The sequence below is a fragment of the Cupressus sempervirens genome, chromosome 7 (assembly GCF_028749045.1).
Source record: "Cupressus sempervirens isolate cs-2001-9-10 chromosome 7, ASM2874904v1, whole genome shotgun sequence".
In the NCBI taxonomy this organism is placed as follows: domain Eukaryota; kingdom Viridiplantae; phylum Streptophyta; class Pinopsida; order Cupressales; family Cupressaceae; genus Cupressus; species Cupressus sempervirens.
In genome coordinates this window covers 806,332,021-806,349,204 of record NC_143124.1, presented here as the reverse complement: position 1 = coordinate 806,349,204, position 17,184 = coordinate 806,332,021, and the positions used below count along the sequence as shown (strand labels likewise).

Genomic DNA, 17,184 nt, shown 5'->3' with positions numbered 1-17,184 from the left:
GTAACTTAGCTTGCTCGGTGTCTTTGTCTCCTTCATATAGTGCTTCCAACTCTTCCCAGATCTCATGCGCAAAATCAAGCTCCTTAACCTTTGCAAGCTGTGTCTCTGATAGTGCACTGATTAGAGCTTTTCTAGTAACCATATTCTAAGAAAAATTCTTCCTTTCAGCCTTTATACTGGATTTCAATTCATCTTTGTTTTGATGTCTTCCTTGTTCTTTGTAATCAACTAGTATTCAATCCCTAAGCAGATCAAATGATTCCTCATCTTGTTCTTCCAGTTGTCATAGTTCACACCATAAAACTTAGGATTGTCTTTCCTTTAACTTCCTATTCTAGATTTCCTCAAGCGATTAAGCTTTCTTCTCCAAGAAGGCTACAAGCACTAATACGACTTGTTAGGAATAACAATCTACACAACACAACTGAGGCAGGGAGGGTGAACCAATTGTGTGCTATATTTTTAAACTTTATACTTTCAAACCAAATCACCAATGAAAGATATAGCAGTGCTAAACAAGATGAACAAGATATAAACCAACACTATAAGACACAAGATTTTTGTTTTTGAGGAAAACCTTGCTAAGAGGAAAACCCCGATGAGGATGATACCCACAAGATCATGTACTGATATGAAAATGCCCCTATTCGGAGACCTGGCCCTCATAACAGTCAATAAAATGCATTGAGTACACTAGTCCTTGTTAAAGGACATAACACCTTTTAAAAGGTTCACAACCTTGTTAGGAGTTGATGAGAACAAAAGACTCACAACCTGAGCACACTGCTTGAAGGGTGAAGGTTAAGTCCACCTTCAAGAGGACTCACCATCCAAGAAGAGAAGGTTAAATCCACTTTACATGAACTGATTGATAACAAAGTAATTGCCTTACAATTCCATTGGAGTGCACAAGGAATGGTCATAGATTCCACTCACACCTCTTTGAAAGCATCTGACCAAACCTTTAGCTTTACTCTGATATCCAACATCAAGGCTTGCATCTATATTATCCACATATGATATATGCCATACTATACCATACATTATAACAAAGGAATTACTTTTCTTTATACAAGCTACAACAAGCAATTAGGTTGCCTTGTTAGGACTTGCCAATGCACAAGTAATTACATCAACCAATGGTAAGGTACACATGGTACCTATTACAAGTGTATAACAATTACAAACATTAAAACAAATGCCTTGATCCATAATCAACGCTTGCCAATCCTTAATACATGCTACACCATTTAGTTGGCTCCCAAAAACAATTATCCAAATGTCAGACACTAGCGACCTACACAACATGACTCAAATGAGCACCAAATTCCGTAACATACTTTAATTGAAGTTTTCTACCATTGATTATGCTCGCACACCAAGACTCCTGCTCGCCATCAACTTATACTCTAAACACATTAACCATCTCTGACATAATTCCCTGTCACTGGCCTGCAACCAATCTTCACTAAAATAACTGTAACTCTCATAGGTCAACACATAAAGCTTTGTGATCATAGATATAAGGTCTATACTCACTTTGAATCATATATACAAGCTCGCATATTTGGGAATGCCGTACACTGTTTGTACTGCACTGTCCAATGGCCTGTAACATCCAAAATCAAAGTTTGTCCAACTCATCACTGAAACATATGAACATATGTTGACATCAATGACAAAACCTGAATGTTAGCATTTCATACAGCAACAATTCCAACCAACAATATCCTCAATATCCAAGTGACATATGTTCAACAGAGATAGTCAAACAAGACAGCATAGAACAATAAAATAAGCAACAAGCAACCTACACAACATGACTCAAATGAATCCCAAACTCTGTAACATACTTTAATTGAAGTTTTCTACCATGGATTATGCTTGCACACCAAGACTCCAGCTCGCCATCAACTTATACTCTAAACACATTAACCATCTCTGACATAATTCCCTGTCATTGGCCTGCAACCAATCTTCACTAAAACAACTGTAACTCTCATTAATCAACACATAAAGCAACATATTCAGGAATGCTGTACACTGTCTGTACTGCACTGTCCAACAGCCTGTAACATCCAGAATCATAGTTTGTCCAACTCATCACCGAAACATATGAACATTTGTTAACATCAATGACAAAACTTGAATGGCAGCATCTCATACAGCACCAATTTTAACCATCAATATCCCTAATATCCAAGTGACATATGTTCGACAGAGATAGTCAAACAAGACAGCAGAGAACAATAAAATAAGCAGCAAGAGACACTCATATACAGCAGAAGGATTTTTTTATAATCACTTGATTTAAGATTATAGTAGCATGAAAGAATAGATATGCATTTATGAATACATAAATATAGATAAGAATGCATATGCATTTATACCTTCTTATATGCAATTAATAGATACTTGAATTAATATGGATGTATTCATCAATATGAAATTTTGCAATAATTGATCACGTTGAGAAAGGAAAGGAGTGCAAGGAGTGGGGACGGTGAAAGATTCCTCACCAGGGTATGGCACCTCATAAAGATGGTTAAGGACCACAAGACCACCTCATGATGATAGCTAGGGACCATCGGTTAAGGACCACAAGGCCAAGGAGGATAAGGTCTTGACCTTGGGCCTAGGGTTTAGGGTCAAGGGCACCCTTTAGCAGCTCTCCTATTACCCAATTTGATCAATTGTTGAAGTGAATCAGTCAGAAGAGACGATGTAAAACCCTCACCAAGTACCTATTGGTTAAGGACCACATGGGGCTGGGCCACAAAGGATAAGGTCCTGCTCTTGGGATTGGGGTAGAGGATACTTGGAGCACCTCACCATTTCTCCCAACATAAATCACATAATTGTTGAGCTCCCATGAACTTATTGAGATTTGTTGTGTATATATATATATTTCCTAGCCCTAGAATTGATGCATTTGCTATCTAATTTGGTTACTGGTTTCCAAAATATGTTTCTCATCTAATTTTTGAGAGAGGATTATATCTCTAACTATATTTTGCTATTTGCTTCATTTGGATTTGTGAATTTAGGGCAAAGTATAAGGTGGTCCAAGAAAGGGACCTTACAAGGTGTTACATATGCATTGGGTACATCTCAGGTGCCTTCCATGGATGTTCTAAGATGCGCTGTGGTTGCTTAGGATGTGGTCAATGTGTGCTCTCTGATGTCCTGTTTTTCTGAGTGATTCTTGGGTTGGGACATCTGGTGTATTTTTTTCCCAGTGGATCATGAAGTCATTTATAAAGTCACCTATGGGAAGTTAATAATTAAAAGTGTTTTTTTATAATATTGAATTTAGAAAGTTCCGAGAGGGCTTTATAAGGAGAATTGAGAGCTCATTTGAATTATTTTTTCTTGGAGGGTTGGAGAGATTGTGGCTATCAGCTCAAGAAATCGGAGCATGGAAATCCTTGGAATTTCTCTTGAAGTTTTGTTTGCAGACCAATTTTCTTAGGGATTTGGACTCTCTTGCAGAATAAAGGTTTTATTATCAGATGCATGTATGGTCAGATATTTTAAGATGGAAACATAAAATAATGGATATATTTTTCAATAAAGAGTTTGGGCAAGATATCCCACTGGGAGATACATGGCTTGTTTTTGTTTGGAATGCCAAGATTAAAGGTAAAAGTCACTTATTTAATTCCAGTTTGTGGATTTAAAGATTTCTTGGGGTGCCATACATTAGTAAAGTATTTTATTATGAGACTGATTCACAAAAGTGGGTGCAAATATTACTATTGAGCCTTGGCATGGAAAGGAAAATGGTGTGTATCATACTAGCATACAAATCAATTAAAATAAGGACAAATAATAATGTGCTAAATATTTTAGTGTTTGGCATATCCTCGTGTCAAAGGTGTGGGCATATTTTCTTTATGGCAGCATCCAGTGTCATTGGCAGAAGGTAGTTATGGCAGCATCCAGTGTCATTGGCAGAAGGTAGTTATGGCATGAATCGTTCTTCCCGGTGCTGGTTCTTGAGAGTGTGCATAACTTTGGGCTCTTGTGAGGATGGGACAAGAATGATGGTGCTAGGATGTGAAGGGTGGTATTACTTTGCTGGCTGCTTGGTTGCAAAATATAGTTTGTGTCTACAGTTGTCTATTCGCTGTTTGGTTAATTTGAGAGTTGTGCTTGAAGGAAAGAGGATGTAAAGCTGTCAGATATTGTCTCCTGCTGTACAACTTTCTTATCTAGGTGTGGTTAGTGTTCAGATTGAGCTTGAATTGCTGCCATCACCTTTTTACAGAGACGTGAGCTTATGCAGCATTTGAGTTTGTGTGGCTGTTGGATGCTTAGGAAGTGTTTGAGAACCTAAAATATTATTTTCAGGCAAAGGCTTTGATGTTATCGAACAGTTCTTTGCATAAGCTTGGGAGAACTTGAATGGGCTTTCAGATTGGGTAATTATGTATTAGCTATCAACTTTTATTCCTGTAGAGAATTGTATAGGTATTCTTCATGCTTGAGGTGAAAATTCACTGTTAACTGTTCATTTGTAAGTCTGAGTTGCACAGCTCAGAACTGAAGTTAAAATCTTATTTGGAAGTGCTGTAATCTATCATTTGAGTGAATACACTTGTTCAGTTTCAGTTGGGCTTTCGAAACTGTTCTTTTCTTTCACCGTTGTGATTATATTTGCATATCTATTATTGAAGTTCTTACCAGCAATATACCAATTCATACTTACAAATATCAAACTCATAACCCACTTTCTTGCATACCGTTGACAAAATAATTCAGGGGAAAAGAGGGTAAAACTTTGGGCATATACCTTCAGGAGTCTTACATGCTTGGGGTATAGTTGGTAACTTATAGCACTATATTTACTTGGATAGCATATTTATGTATCTTTTATAATCTTGTTCTGTATTTTAAATGTGAAAACTGAATATCTTCTTATTCAGTCAGCTGGTTTCTAGTCAAACATAAGTGATAAATTGAATTCTATTGGCAACTGTTTTCATTTGTAACATGGACATATTAACCGTCTGAGTTAAAAAAAGAGTCAAAAAGAAAAATGAAAAGAAAGTTGAATTTGATTCAAACAACGGAGAAAAGGGATTTTGTTTCTAAAAACGATTTGATGTATTTGAACATTCAAAGAACAAAATTTGATTCATGTATGATGGAGACGCTATTGAACATTTTTAGAATAACATCAAATTTTAAGGGATCACATGCTTAATAAAACATTATGCTTCTTATAAAATAACTGCTAGTCTGTCATTTCTTTTTCCATTTTTACAACAACTTTATTTGTAATGTGTGTGTCAGGTAAATGTGTGGGGAAATGCTGTTTATGATGAATTTGTTCGTCCGCTAGAGTTTGTTACCAACTTCCGTTCAAATATCAGTGGAGTTCGAGCTCATAACCTGAGGAAGGGTTGGGTGATCTGTTTTCTTGCCTTTCTCTTCTAGTTTTTCACTTACAAGTTTCTTATATTTTAGTTAAATATGAAGTCATAGAATGTTGTACTATTAATTTTGGTATATGGCAGTCTATTTTCATTTAATTGATACTGTATAATTCAGGCCATGGTGATTTTAGTCCTGAATATATTTAATTTCAGATCTTATGTCTTTTCAGTTGTGATGACATACTTATATGGAGCTTATTGTAGATACTTTCTTTAGTGAGGAGATGTCATGATGTGTTTTTCTAAAACCTTAATGGTCTAACCCAATTTCTTTCCAAATTCATGATTGTAGTTTTGCAGTTCTAATGAGTTCTTGTATGCTTTTTTGAGATGCTCATCACTGATTAGGTTGTTGACAGTTCTAATCCATACTGAAATGATGCTTGACTTAATTTGATACTTAAGTTTTTGAGCTTCCAGAAACTATAGCCAGCTTATAAACCTTTGTCAATTTGTTTTTGCAGCTGAGGACTTATGGACTGTTCAGAAAAAAGTTTCAGAATTAATTAAAGGGCGTCTTCTTGTAGGCCATGCATTGCATAATGATCTAAAGGTAAAAGACAAGGTTTATTGATTGCCATCAGTATCGACTTTTTGATCCTTCTCTATGGAAGCTACATTACTCGCAAATTAATTTGATAGTTCAATTCATATCAATTACATTTAGTCTAGGTATCAGGATCCATGTTTCTCGCAGCTTTAGTGCTTTCAAATCAAGGGTAACAACGCTGATATTTGGATGTATAATATCAAGGCTGCACGGGGATGGGGGGACTTGGGTACTTAGGGTACTGATACGACTATTTTTACAAGTAGGGTACGTGGGTACTTGGGCACGCCAAACTTTTGTTTAATAAAATCTAATATTTATGAAAATCTGAAATTATGATCATGACAATGGTTTTTCAAAAAAAGAACAGTGATAAATCTTGCAAATGTAATGTATTGTTTTCAGTTTCAGATTTGCAATATGTTTGTAATAATAATATATGATAAATGTTTAGATGCACAACAGAGCAAGCAGACTTTAAACATAAACATGAAGATTATAAATCATATAACAATGGCATGTTGCAAATGATAAACTTTTGACTTGAACAGTGATAAAGTTTACTTATAATCAGTATTGTATCAAAGTTTAAAATTGATTATGTATTGAATTAAATTTGATAAACAACAAGCAGATATGCAAACAAAAAACTGAAACAAAAATTAGAAATCTTAATCAAGGTCCTTAGCTATGATGCTCTCCATTGAGTACCTGGTACTTGGGTATGCGTCCCAGGGGTGTGGGTGCACGTACCCATGCAACCTAGATGTATATCAACTGCATTTAGTTCAGGTATTGCTTTTACAGAATGTTGATGTCTCTATATATTCATTTGAAGTATTTTAGACATGCTCTTTATTTCATACTTTTTGTTCAATTGTTTACAGAATGGAGGAGTTTCGGTTGACAACCCTATATAATTTGACACAGAAAACCATAAATTGTATACTATAAACTCAGTGTCTTAGTGACTGTCTTGGTTAGAATACACGTAAGCAACGAGGATAGTGTTACATCCATATAATCCACACTTAGCATATACTTAGCATGTCTGGCGTAGATTACATTTCTGATTGTGTAATGTCCCTTTCTTGCCACTAGTCAGTTCGACCTACCATTAGCCTATTCCTTGGGTTCCCATAGGCTAAGCAGAGGTGGTCAGGGGACTCAATTCTGATGGAGAAGTAGAGCATGTGAACACAACAAGTTTTGGCTGGCTTTCTCTTTTAAGCATATTGCTATTTTCATCAAGTGTTGTTTGGGAAACTTATTATAGCTTCAGTCTCTTATCTTCAGTGTGCAACATTTTTTGTTTTAGGATTTGTGGTTCTTGTCATTTTTAGCATATTACTATTTATGGTAAGTGCTGTTTGTGGTAACTGGTCTTAGTCTCAGCTTCACCTCAGCTGCAGAGTGCAAAATCTTAAGTTACAGGACTTGGCGAGTTTCCCATGGTTGGAAAATATTATTCTGGGTTTTTCAAGCCATTTGATGGGCCCCAGTTGTGGATGCCAAGACTAAGGATAAAAGATAGTAAAGCAATAGTATTTTATGAGTTTCTCTCAAAAATGGACGCGGGGTTTAGAGATGAAAAAATAAAAGATTGAAGTGATTTTTGGAAAGCAAATGGGACGTCAACTTGAAAGGAAGAAAAGTGAAATATTATATATTATAGGGGTAAATATAACTTTTTTAATATTTTCTTGAGTTGCCCTGATTTCTTGTTGAGCCTTACTAGAGGAGAGTTTTGGCTTTGATTTGGTTATCCTGAATATGATGAAGATACATAAATGCTGTTGGAATGAACTTTGTGTTATTTGAAGACTGTTTCAGTGGCATAAGATCTACCTAGCTAGTAATGTTCTATAGTTTGAGTAACTTGAGGTTTTGGCTTGAGTTTGGTGTTTTTGGATTTTGATTTCTATTGACCATTTTTCAAGTGTTGTTCATTTTTTGAGTATTTTGGCAGAGTTTTTAGTTCTGGCCATATGATTTTAAATTGGAGTGGATTTTGATGTAGACTGACCATTTTTTAAGTGTTGCTCATTTTTGGAGTATTTTGTTGAAGATTTTAGTTCTGGCCATACAATTTTAAATTGGAGCTTTTGGGGTCAAATCTGAGTTCACCATTGGATTCAAAATGTTTGAGAAAGTCAGTTTTTCCTTTCCTTTTGCTAAAATCAGACATTAGAGGCCAAATGTACAAGGTTTTGAAGTTTGGAGGTGGTTTTTAGATCCTGGAGGTTGTTGCCATTTCTAAGCATTTTGGGCCAAAATCAACCCAACCATCGTGCTTAGAAGGCCCAAAACAACTTTTGATCAGCTATGAATTCATCAATTTTAGAGAAAGATGATTTTGGGGCAAATTTTCTTACTAGGTAGCCCCCGTATATCCTTACTTGTAGTACAATATGTTTTTCTTTAATTTTCTGCAAAATCAAATAAAAAAATGCAGAAGTTTTATTTGTAATTTTTTTTCTCAAAAAAATCAATAGTTTTAAAAAAAAATGTTGCAAGTAATGCATATATAGGATGCATGCAAGCATACCACATATCAATGCGCAACCATATTGTATCACATCATGTGACCTAGTAGACCATAACTTCCGACCCCATCAATCCATGCGGTGCTTTCCCAGCGCACACGCCTCACAGATGATGATGGCACTACACAAGCCTCTCGCCACTTGGATGACGACCTTGACACATGGCACGACAACCCCTTCATATTTGTGCCCGCGTGGCACATTCTCATTTGCCAACACACTGCAATGTCACACCTAGTAACAAGACACATGGTGGACTTTGGTTTACCACCCGCATAATTAGCACCATGTCAACAATTGACAAACATTTTCTTTGCAGCTCATGACTATCAAATTTAATGTCCAAGGTTGCTGATGTTAGTAGGAAATTTTGATTTGTTCATGCCTCCACCACCTTTTCATTTGCATTTTCAGTTTGGGAGACGATTTTCAAATGGTGATTACTCGGTCATGTTGAGTCCTTTTTCCACGCAAGTGATTTTGTCGATTTGGATAGAATTTTACGCTCTTTGTAGTGGTGTAGTTATATTTTGGTTTGGGTGTGCTGTTTTTTTAAGAAATCATAACTTTTTACAGGTGTTGCTGAGTAATCCCCATTTTTTCAAATTTCAGGGCTCAATTTTGAGTCACACATACTCCTTTTTAGGTACAACGTTTTTGAATGTGCATAATTTATCTTATACTTCACAGTGGTGCTTTTAGTTTCTAGTCATTATGTTCAGAAATCATACTTTCAACACATGCTTTATTTGGCAATTGAAATTCATAAATCACAGTTTGTTTTTTTGCATGTTGATCTGAGTCTGATCTAACCTGACTGTGACAATTGTAAGCATTGAAATCAGAAGTTCACCTAGCTTTTGTTTTCTATGTGGCCATGGGAGTCACACTAAGTATAAAGTGCCAAGTCATTTTCATTGTGGTGGGGATACTTTGGTTGAGCGAATTTAGGGGGATGTGTAGTGTGATTGTGCTTTCAGTTCTCTCTAGTGCTCTTCATAATTTTAGCTTTGGGTCCATCTAAGTTTTCTCTTTTAAGTCTAGCAACATGGAAAACAAATACACAGAGAAAACTAATGGAAAAAGGATTAACTCACTCCATTGATGGGACCTTTCAGGAATGATCAAATCCTAAATCAGATCCTAATCAGAAAATGGGTTGGCTTATTAAAAGTACTATGACTTTTGAAAAAATTTGTATTAGTTGATCATTACCTTTCATAATGATGAGTGTATACAGTTGAGGATGCTTGGGATAAACTTGCTTAATTGTATGGAAAAGTTGACAAGATTAGGGAATACAAACTTGATAATGATCTCACTAATTTTGATCCTAAGAATTTTGTACAATCCAAGATTATCTAAGGAAAAAGTATTAAGAGCACAACTAAAAAATTGTGGCACTGATAAGAAGGATGCACAATTGGTTTTCAATTAGTTGGACAAGTTTTGTTTGGAGTATGCAATGTTTCTAGTTTCCAAACGTATTGTTTCACTATAGGGAGTGCTTATACTACATCATCATTTGATTCATTGAAAGATAATGCTGGAGCAATAACAGTTGATCACCATGGGCATTATCAAGTCATCCAGGTGACAAGATTTGGTGGCTAGCCATGGAAAAGGATCTAATACTAAACAAAAGTAATATATGTCTAAGCCACTCAAGGCTAGAGCACAATTTTCTTCTCCTCAACAATTAGAGTCTTCATCCTTCTCCAAGAAGGGGAATTCACAAAAGGAGAGGCCAACTTGTTCATATATTTGTCATGGTGAGAATTGTTGCCATGCAAGCAAAGTGATGAATTGGCAAACATCATCAAGTATAATAACACCAAATTGCCATCTTCCTACATAGAGGACTCATCTCCTTACTCTTCATCATACTTGAAGAAAGGAAAAGGACAAAGCACTTGTTGCAGCTATATGATCATCAAAGCAATGGATACTTGACTCACTTTTCACATGGGTTTTGCAAGAGAACAATTATCTTCATTGGGGCCTTGTATGCCAATCATTGGAGCCTTGTATTGTAAGAGAACAATCCTCTCCAGTGGAGACTTGGATGGTGATACACAAGTGGAGGTTGAAGAGAAAGGTTTGATTTTTACTATAATGGATCATTTGAAATGTTCTTTGTGTCCACAATCTACTGTCACTCATTTTGGGCGTGCAAAGAGAGTTGAGTTTTCAAGAAATAGTCGTCATCAAAGAAGTTGAGAGTGATGCCTTTGCTGCATCGAGAAAAGCTGATCATGCCATTTCGCTATATCCATACTCTCACTTTGTGCCATGTTCTCCTTCTACAACATTGCTCACAAATTCAAATTCAAATTCAAATAGTAAGATATGGTGTGAGTAGTTTGGACATCTTAAGTACTACTTTTCAGATCGGTTTAGCTCATAGATCTCCCTCAAATCAACTTTTCAGATGATGTATGTCTAGGATGTTCTATGGATAAGCATTCTGAAGAAAAAATTGATAAAGAGAGGTTTTGGAGAGTTTTAGAAGTTCTTCAATGGGTTCATAGTGATCTAGCAGGACCATTTCCAATGTTGTCCTTCAGCAAGATTTGGTATGTACTCACCTACATTGACGAGTATTCTTGCTTCACTTGGGTCTACTTTCTTCATGAAAAGAATGAACTATTTGACAAGTTTCAAGTATTCAAGGCTCATGCTGAGAAGCAACTGGGGAATTATGTCAAGATTCTCCACATAGGCAATGCTAGAGAGTATGTGATACTCAACTTGTGCAATTTCTTTTGTTCATGAGGGGATTGATCTTCAACATTTAGTTGCATACACTCCAGAACATAATTGTGTTGCTGAAAGGAAAAATAGTACCCTTGAAGAAATGACTAGCTGCATGAATCTTGCTTGTTTTCTTGGTCCAACATATTTGGGTGAAGCCATTAATTTTGCTACTCCATTTGAGGCTCGATGTGATAGAGAACAAGTTTTGAGACATTTTCAAGCTCTTGGCTCTCTAAGTTTGGCACACATTCTTCTAGGAAACATAAGGCTATGGTAGCTTAAAATAGGCCTTGCATCTTTGTTGGATATCCTAATTATGTCAACTTTTGTTGACTTTTGGATCTAGAGGCATGTGAGCTCATTATTAATCCCTGCTATATATAAATAGGCAGGGAACTAATGTTTTCAGTTGCCTGACTTTAATTAATTGCTTACCAAAAAATCGGTCAAATTCTAAAGCTCAAAAATGTTTTAATTTTTAAAATATTTGTCTTATTAATTTTTTTTTCCTATTGGACACTTCTATTTTAGCTAGGGTTTTAAATTTTTTTTGACTTTAAAAAATTAACAAAAATGAGCTGTATTTATCTGGAAACTGCCAGTAGTTTCTATTGTTGTTGCTGTAATGGTCTAGAAACCTCAGACATTGCATGCCAAATCCCTTCCCTTCAGTCTTTGAGACCAGCCTATGCCCATAGAAGTAGAGATTAACAGGACTACCAATAATGAAAAACAAGAAGGCCATTTTTATCCACATTTTGCTGCCATATGCAGGGCCGTTTGTGTGTGGATATCTGCTCTGCAAAAATGTTTTGTTTTGATTCCATGTCTAGAAAGAAGCTCTTCCACAAACTTGTCTTTGCCTTGAGAAGCAGCAATATACAACAAGGTTCGCCTGCTGTTGTCCATCAAATCATCTCCAGGCCTATCCTGCTCCAAATATGCATTCAACAATTTCATACACAGAATTAGCTTGTAATTCTCATCATAGACAGGATGCCATGATTTGTTTTGTCCTTGTACTCTCTTTGAACTACATCATATGAGTTTTCTGACTTTGATAACAACTTCTCTATCATCTCACATTTCCTCTTCCTGTCAGCTACATCTACAGGCGTGTATCCTCTATTGTCTTTTTAAATCAATCGATTCACCTGACAAGTGGACCAACAGTAACACAAATATAACTTCATTAATAGCCAAATGTTGTTTGTTTAACAATTGCTTATTTTCACCATGGCCGCCGGCAACGTACAAAAGTCTGTCTGAAACAAAGCGGGCAAAAAGAGATCAAACTATGGGCATATCAGCTCCTTTAATCCATTTCTCAGACGAAACATCAAGAACTGACATGAATTTCACTTTCTCTTATTGATGCGGGTGCTCCCCCATCAAAACCACTTTGTTTTTACCCAAATACAGTCGCTGAACAAGAGAATTATGTGAAATAGTTTGGGAAAAGGGGGCCATTATCTCTGCCAGAGGCTTTGAAATTGGGGATTGGAGAGATGCAGGAAGACCTATGTTTATGCTCAAACTTATTGTTAGAAATAGATAATACCGAGAGAGGGGGGCGGGGGGGTTGAATCAGTATTCTACAAACTTTTGCCCACAACTGGATATTGTTAATTACTTTATAACTTGCATATGAAAGTAAACCAACAATACTGAACAGTAAATATAACCATACACAGAGAGAACTCATAACACCATTATTTGTTAACTAGGGAAACCCTGGCCAAGGGAAAACCTCGGTTGGGATGATACCCACAAGATGATCCACTAGACAAAAGAATCCTGTTAAGGATATTGACCTTGTTAGGAGTCTATGAATTACATATAGTGTCTCGAGTCCTTGTTAGAGGACTAGGGCCTGTTAGAAGCCTCAACCTTGTTAGGAGTTGGTAGAGCAATTACAATGAATGCAAGAAGAGCCCACTGCCCTGACATGCAATCAACAATTAAGTTTCTTCACAAGAATAGATATACATAAATACTCTCACTGCTGTAACTCGCACTTGCTCTGATTAGCTTGCATATATATCCTTCCCATTAGTTCGCATCTCATACATATCACATTCGCTTGATTGCTTCACATCACATCACATTGCATTCCATCACATCACTCTTAGCTGTGAAGATATGATCTTTACTTATACCTTGCAAATAATAAAAACTCTTGATTAGTCGGCCTTGATGCTTTCACACACTTGACTGGTTATAAAATAACTTTGGGTAAACATATAGGATGTCGGCCCATCATCATTAAGTAATTATTTTGTTTCCAGAATAATTCCTTAAGCCGTACACTTCAATTTATTGATGTGCTTTGTTCTGCTCTATTAATTATCTGTACTGGTAATCCTTTTGTAACTTACGCCATACTGTCCATACAGATCCGTGCACTGACATACGCCATCATGACACTGTCATCTATCACTCAACTGCGCATGAGCCAACTTGAAGTCTGTCATCCGTACATACCATATCTGTCTCTGTACTGCTGCAAATTGTCTAATCACTTAGACAATTTTCTAACTCTGATTACATCACGAAATACCAAAATGGATATGTTGCCATAAATGACAACACTCATATATCTACCTAACCATATTGCCAACAATTGATATGTGTCTTCAATCCGAACATCCTTTAAGCTTTGTAGTCACTCCAATAATTACTTCAGCTCTATGATTGTAATAGCTTGCGATATCCACATCATTGTATGATTATTTATTTATTCAATATATTTAAATATTATATTTCTCTACTAAGTTTGACCTATAATTTGATCATTATTTCTATTTATAGATATAATGTTTGAATAGGTAATTGAATTATGCTTGACTATGTTGTTTTTAGTCTATCTTTTAATTAAATACTAAATAAATACAATTAAACAAAATTGTGATTGATGAAAATTTAATTAAACAAATAAGAAAATAATTCGATTTTCTTAAAAATAATAGTTGAGTTCCTTCCAAAGATATGTTTGTACCAAATAGTTGAATCACGAACTTATGATTTTTTCCTATATTTTCTTCTTTCTATGTAAAATAAATTTCAAAAACTTTATAAATCTATTTATTTTATTTTTCTAAAAGAGAAACATTCTTCATATTTCTTGAAAGGTTTTCTAAAGAAAATTCTTTTGTATTTAATAAAGATTTGTTTCAATTTATAAATGATAATGATTTTGAAAAGATAAGTTCAAACCTAATCTTGATTTAAGAAAAATAAAATATTTTAGTTAAAAATTTGTTATAATTATATTGATTTGGAATTGTTAACATGAGTCAATTTAATTCGGATTTAGTTAGTTTTAATAAGAAGAAATAAATATTTAATTTAATATATAATAAATAGTGCATAACAATTTTTTTTTAGATAGGAGATCGGCTGAAACCTAGATTATTTATTATTATTGTTAAGATTAATTACTATTACATGTTAATCTCAAGTAGATTCGAACCCAAGACCTCTTTGATGAGAGGCTCACAATTTACCGATGCATTGTAGTCTGTTGCCTAAATAGTGCATGACATTAAACTAAATCTAATTATAAAAAAAAAAAAATCAAAACTATTGAAGACAAAAAATCTATAGATTAATATAAAAATGTAGAAATTCACCCTTAAAATTGAATTTTGTAGATACAGAACAAGTTAGGTGTAGATTTTCAATATATTAGCTCATGTATTTGTTCTCTTGTGTGAACTATTGTTTGTTGTAAACTTCTCTTGCAGATGCAAATGGGGAATTTGAATGTTGAGATAATAACGAGTGTGCTTGCTTTGATTGGACTACATGATTGTAAGAAAGAAAATGGTATAATTTGGGCAACCTATTTAAAATCCTTCCATAATTAAAAAAATATCTTTAAGGAAATTTTTGTATAGGACTATTGTTACGATGGAGAAACATGAATGGTGGATCTAGATTGGATGAAGCAAGAGGAGAAATAAAAAGAAAAAAACCACATTGAAATGGAAAGAATCATGCATACAATGAATACAAAAATGAGGTGACAAGAATATTGAGTTGTGAACATTATATTTCTAAGAAGACATAAATGTATGTAAAGAATTAAAAAAAAAACACAAACTACTAAAGATAGCTAGAGAGATCAAAGAGGTTCAACATGCAAAATTTTGTCTTAGAGATGCTAACTAGCCACCATTAGTCATGGTGTATAGTTCCATATGTTTTTTTTTGGCTCTTATAGGGACAAAAGAGGATGTATCTTATACATATATTCTCACTCATTTCCATCTTTATAACATTATTTCTTACCGAAATGATCTTTCTTCCAAATTTATGGTATGAGTGCAAGATCAACACGACAGTTATAGATTCATTCCTTTCAGATCATCTGTCAGAACTAGAGTCATGGAATAGCATGAAAAATTTCCTTGTCCAAGCTTTGAGAGAGCTCACGAGCACTAATCCTCTAATGCCAAGGAATTCCTCCAAAGATGAAAAATCCTTCTGTAAGCCTAAGGGGCACCCATGGGTGCAGATTCACCATATGTTAGGGATTTACCAAAACTTCAAAAATCCTCCTTGGCTAAAATACACTTAAGGACGCTAATTCAACTTGTCGAAGGATTTATCCACCAAGTCAAAATTTCGTCTTCATATAAATGGAGTTGAAATGTAAGTGATTTTTAGCAACATGTGGGGAACACCAAGTTGGCAAGTTAGATTCTTCGCCACAATAGAAACTTGAGAGATATTTTGGAAAGTATTATCCTAGTGCCAGCTTTGCAATTGGTGGGCGAATTCTTTATTTAAGTAAAGGTTTCATTTCATTTCTCATAGCGTAAATTGAAGAATTTGAGGCAAGAGCTTGAGTTTTAAGGAAGAGAAGCAATTTGGGGTAAAGTTTAAAGTCAATAAGTTTTCTTTATTGAGGCTAAAAATCATTACAAGACTTGAATGAGAAATATAGAAGTGTTTTATGGTATATATTATTTTCTAAACACCATTCTTATGTTAATTATATTTGTCTTGCAGGAAGTAGATAGCATAATCAAGAGGATTAGGCTTATCAAGGCAGAGTCATCAAGATCGATCATAAAGGATTTTTTCCATAGTCAAGGATTGTATCAAAGTGGAAGGAAGTTGATGACAACAATCTAGGAGGTCTAAATTTGAATGAACTCAATAAACAAATGTATGGCTATGTAGGATATCCTCCAACATTCCTAGTCAAGAAGATGACTAGAAGTGGAATTGTAGCAAGTTTTAAACTATTTCAATATATAAAAAAATGTATTCCAATTAGACGATTTCTATGCACTATGTAAGGTTGGCTCGAGTCTTTTATGTGGATGCTTGGCTTTGATCATTGAATGTGCATTGTTCTAATGGTAGTGATCATTTGTGGTGTGAAAATTCTTAGCAAAACCTTTGAAGACTGCACCTCCTTGTGTAGTTGATTTGGCGAAGCAAAGTGCGGTAGATTTCAGCCAAGCAATTGTTGTCTTTCAAGTTCATAGGATTTGAATAGCATCTTTCTCAATCCTTATCATGTTTGCTTTCAATACTTTTCGTTAAAATATCTTGTAGTATTCTTTATAGCTAGATCATTTGAATAGTTTTGAAAGCTCAAATTATTAAAGCCGTCTTGAAAGAATCACATAAGTTCCCCTTGGATTGCTAGCATACATGAAGCCAACCAAGCTCATATCCATCGTAAAGTTGCAAATTTGTGGTAGGAACCTTAAGAGTCACCTCCATAATCTTTGCAATCTTAGTATACGAAGGGTCTTTGTTCAATAGGATAGAGTGTCCGTTTCCACATTATTTTGTGTTGGTGTGGTCATAAAACACCCACAAACAAGTGTAATCACAAATGTTAAGTTTACATAGGGACCGCATAGGAACA

The 17,184-nt window shown here is 35.1% G+C and overlaps 1 protein-coding gene across 2 annotated transcripts in view; it reads left to right on the top strand.

Moving 5' to 3' along the window:
- LOC149549834 (Polynucleotidyl transferase, ribonuclease H-like superfamily protein) overlaps positions 1 to 17,184 on the top strand; it is a 53,496-nt gene that overhangs the window by 18,444 nt on the left and 17,868 nt on the right. For both annotated transcript variants that reach the window (XM_089793064.1, XM_089793063.1), the window contains exons 5-6: positions 5,299 to 5,407; positions 5,906 to 5,994. In XM_089793064.1, the coding sequence (XP_089649190.1) occupies positions 5,299 to 5,407; positions 5,906 to 5,994 (198 nt within the window). The remainder of the gene's footprint in view (positions 1 to 5,298; positions 5,408 to 5,905; positions 5,995 to 17,184) is intronic.